Source organism: Galeopterus variegatus, unplaced genomic scaffold (assembly GCF_000696425.1).
Source record: "Galeopterus variegatus unplaced genomic scaffold, G_variegatus-3.0.2 Scaffold1056, whole genome shotgun sequence".
Taxonomy (NCBI): Eukaryota; Metazoa; Chordata; class Mammalia; order Dermoptera; family Cynocephalidae; genus Galeopterus; species Galeopterus variegatus.
In genome coordinates this window covers 297,112-299,018 of record NW_007727167.1, presented here as the reverse complement: position 1 = coordinate 299,018, position 1,907 = coordinate 297,112, and the positions used below count along the sequence as shown (strand labels likewise).

The 1,907-nt window shown below is 55.2% G+C and overlaps 1 protein-coding gene and 1 long non-coding RNA gene across 3 annotated transcripts in view; one reads left to right on the top strand and one right to left on the bottom strand.

The window, feature by feature from the left end:
• STAM2 (signal transducing adaptor molecule (SH3 domain and ITAM motif) 2) overlaps window positions 1-827 on the bottom strand; it is a 45,209-nt gene extending 44,382 nt beyond the window's left edge. The window contains exon 1 of one of the 2 annotated variants that reach the window (XM_008574513.1): window positions 679-827. In XM_008574513.1, coding sequence (XP_008572735.1) covers window positions 679-718 — 40 coding nt within the window. In that variant the 5' untranslated portion in view covers window positions 719-827. The remainder of the gene's footprint in view (window positions 1-678) is intronic. The other variant, XM_008574514.1, reaches the window with a different exon arrangement.
• A 483-nt stretch (window positions 828-1,310) lies between these two features.
• LOC103591937 overlaps window positions 1,311-1,907 on the top strand; it is a 6,779-nt gene continuing 6,182 nt past the window's right edge. Inside the window, exon 1 of the long non-coding RNA XR_550628.1 lies at window positions 1,311-1,684. This is a non-coding gene — a long non-coding RNA (uncharacterized LOC103591937). The remainder of the gene's footprint in view (window positions 1,685-1,907) is intronic.

The following is a 1,907-nucleotide window of genomic DNA, read 5'->3' as shown; positions in this document are numbered from 1 at the left end:
GTGACCGTAAGAAGTTTATATCCCGTTCATCGTATTCTCACTCTGTAGTCAACTGAGAGACTAGTGCTCTTACGATCCCAACAAATAAAACATTAGTTGTTCTGGACTGTTTTGAGATTCCAGAGTTTTCCTTTTCCACTCTAAAAACATCCCGTAGCACCTGCGAGGAGTTAACACCTTCACAATTGTACATAAATCCTGAAACTGTGCTATCAAGACTTGGATGCGTGTGTATATAAGCAACGGAAAATAAGTTTTTCCTGTTCAATGGGGGCAAGTCGAGGTCTCTAGTGTTGGGCTGCCTTAGACAGCAGCGTCTCCACTTCTACATCATCTTCAAAGGCGAGGTGGGGATAAACAGTCCTAGAGAAAACAGGAAGTTTGATCAACTCCGCAAAAACTTCATTAGTCCAGTCTCTAGCGAGCCTCAGGCTCCCCCTATTCCTGCACTTTGTGACGGGAGCAGCCCTTTGGAGGTCGTCAACCCGAGGCAGGAAAGAGGCAAGTCCCCAGGCTGCGAGCGACGCACTGAGATTACCCCCAGAAAAAAACCTCGACGACGCGACGGCGGCGGCACCGCCCCTTCCCTCCCTTGGCTTGGTTTCCCAGTCCCCCGAGTAGCCACCGCCCACTTTGTAGTTAAACAAACAGCGGTCCAAGGCCGGGCACAGCACTCACCCACGTCTTGCTCGAAGGGGTTGGCGGTGAATAGAGGCATCTCGCCGGCTCCCGAGCCTTAGTCGCTGCGGTCTGGTTGAGGCCGGGCAGCAGCTCCCCGCTGGGCTCCCCGGTGTGGCGGCTTCCTAGACGGCTCGGTTCCGGCCGTCGTCTCCGCACTTCCGCCGCTGCACCTGCCCGTCTCCCGCCTGACAGGCCGGCTCCCAGTCCGCGCCCAGCACCTGGGCTTCGCCCCCAACTCCACTCCCGGGACGGGGTCCTACTGGCCAAGGGCATCCTCCCAGCTCCCTTGTCGCCGTCGCCCTCCTGGAGGAGGCGACAACTCTTGTCCCAGGTCCTCGCAGGAGTCAGGCGGCCGCTATGGCCACCTTTCCATCCCTAGGACCCCGATAAGCCGCGGAGCCGGGGACCTTCCGGGCCGGAAGTTGTTGAGCCTGGAACGAAGGCGGCGCTGGAGGTCCGGAAGCTGCAGGCTGGCGGCTTCGCTGCAGGGGGCGCGGTCGCCCGGGATTTTTTGCGCTGGGCAACCGGCTCTGACGGCCGCGTTCTTCTCACTCATTTAGTTTGTTCATGGGCTGCGGGTCTCGTCCCTGTCCGCCGTGGGCCTGCGGCCGCGTGCGCGGCACGGTCCCGTTGCCCTGGAAACGGAGCCACCGCCACAGAGATGGCTTTGAGAGTCTGCGAAGGGGACCTGGTTGTGCTCTCTGGCGCTTATGATTTTTGCACCCTCCTCGGCACCCACTGCAAAGCCGACCGGAATAACCACCCCGGAAAGAGGTGGTCGAAGTAACTCTGGCTCTGTGGGTACTCGTAACTTTTCGCGTGCCACTGTGTCCTTCCATAAATACACTGCTCGACTCTGGGAATTCGAAGATGAATGAGGCACACTTCCTGTCTTCGACTTGCTGAGAGTTTTATAAAGGCTGTGCGCAACATACGTGACAGTGTAAATGTCGTTTGGGATTACAAAGAGTCCTATACTCAAATTACCATTGAAGCCAACCAGGTATTTGAATGACTGTGAAAGTGCAAGCATCCTTCCCACCCACACATTCCCTATCCTTCATAACCCTGATTCATTTTTTTCTACAGCATTTATCACTTTCTAGTGTATCGTTAATGACTATGTTGCCTGTCTTCCCTCAATAGAATATAAACTCCGTGGTGAGTTTTGTTTTGTTTTGTTTCACTTCTGCATCCCCAGCGTCTAAAACAGTTTCTGGTAAGTA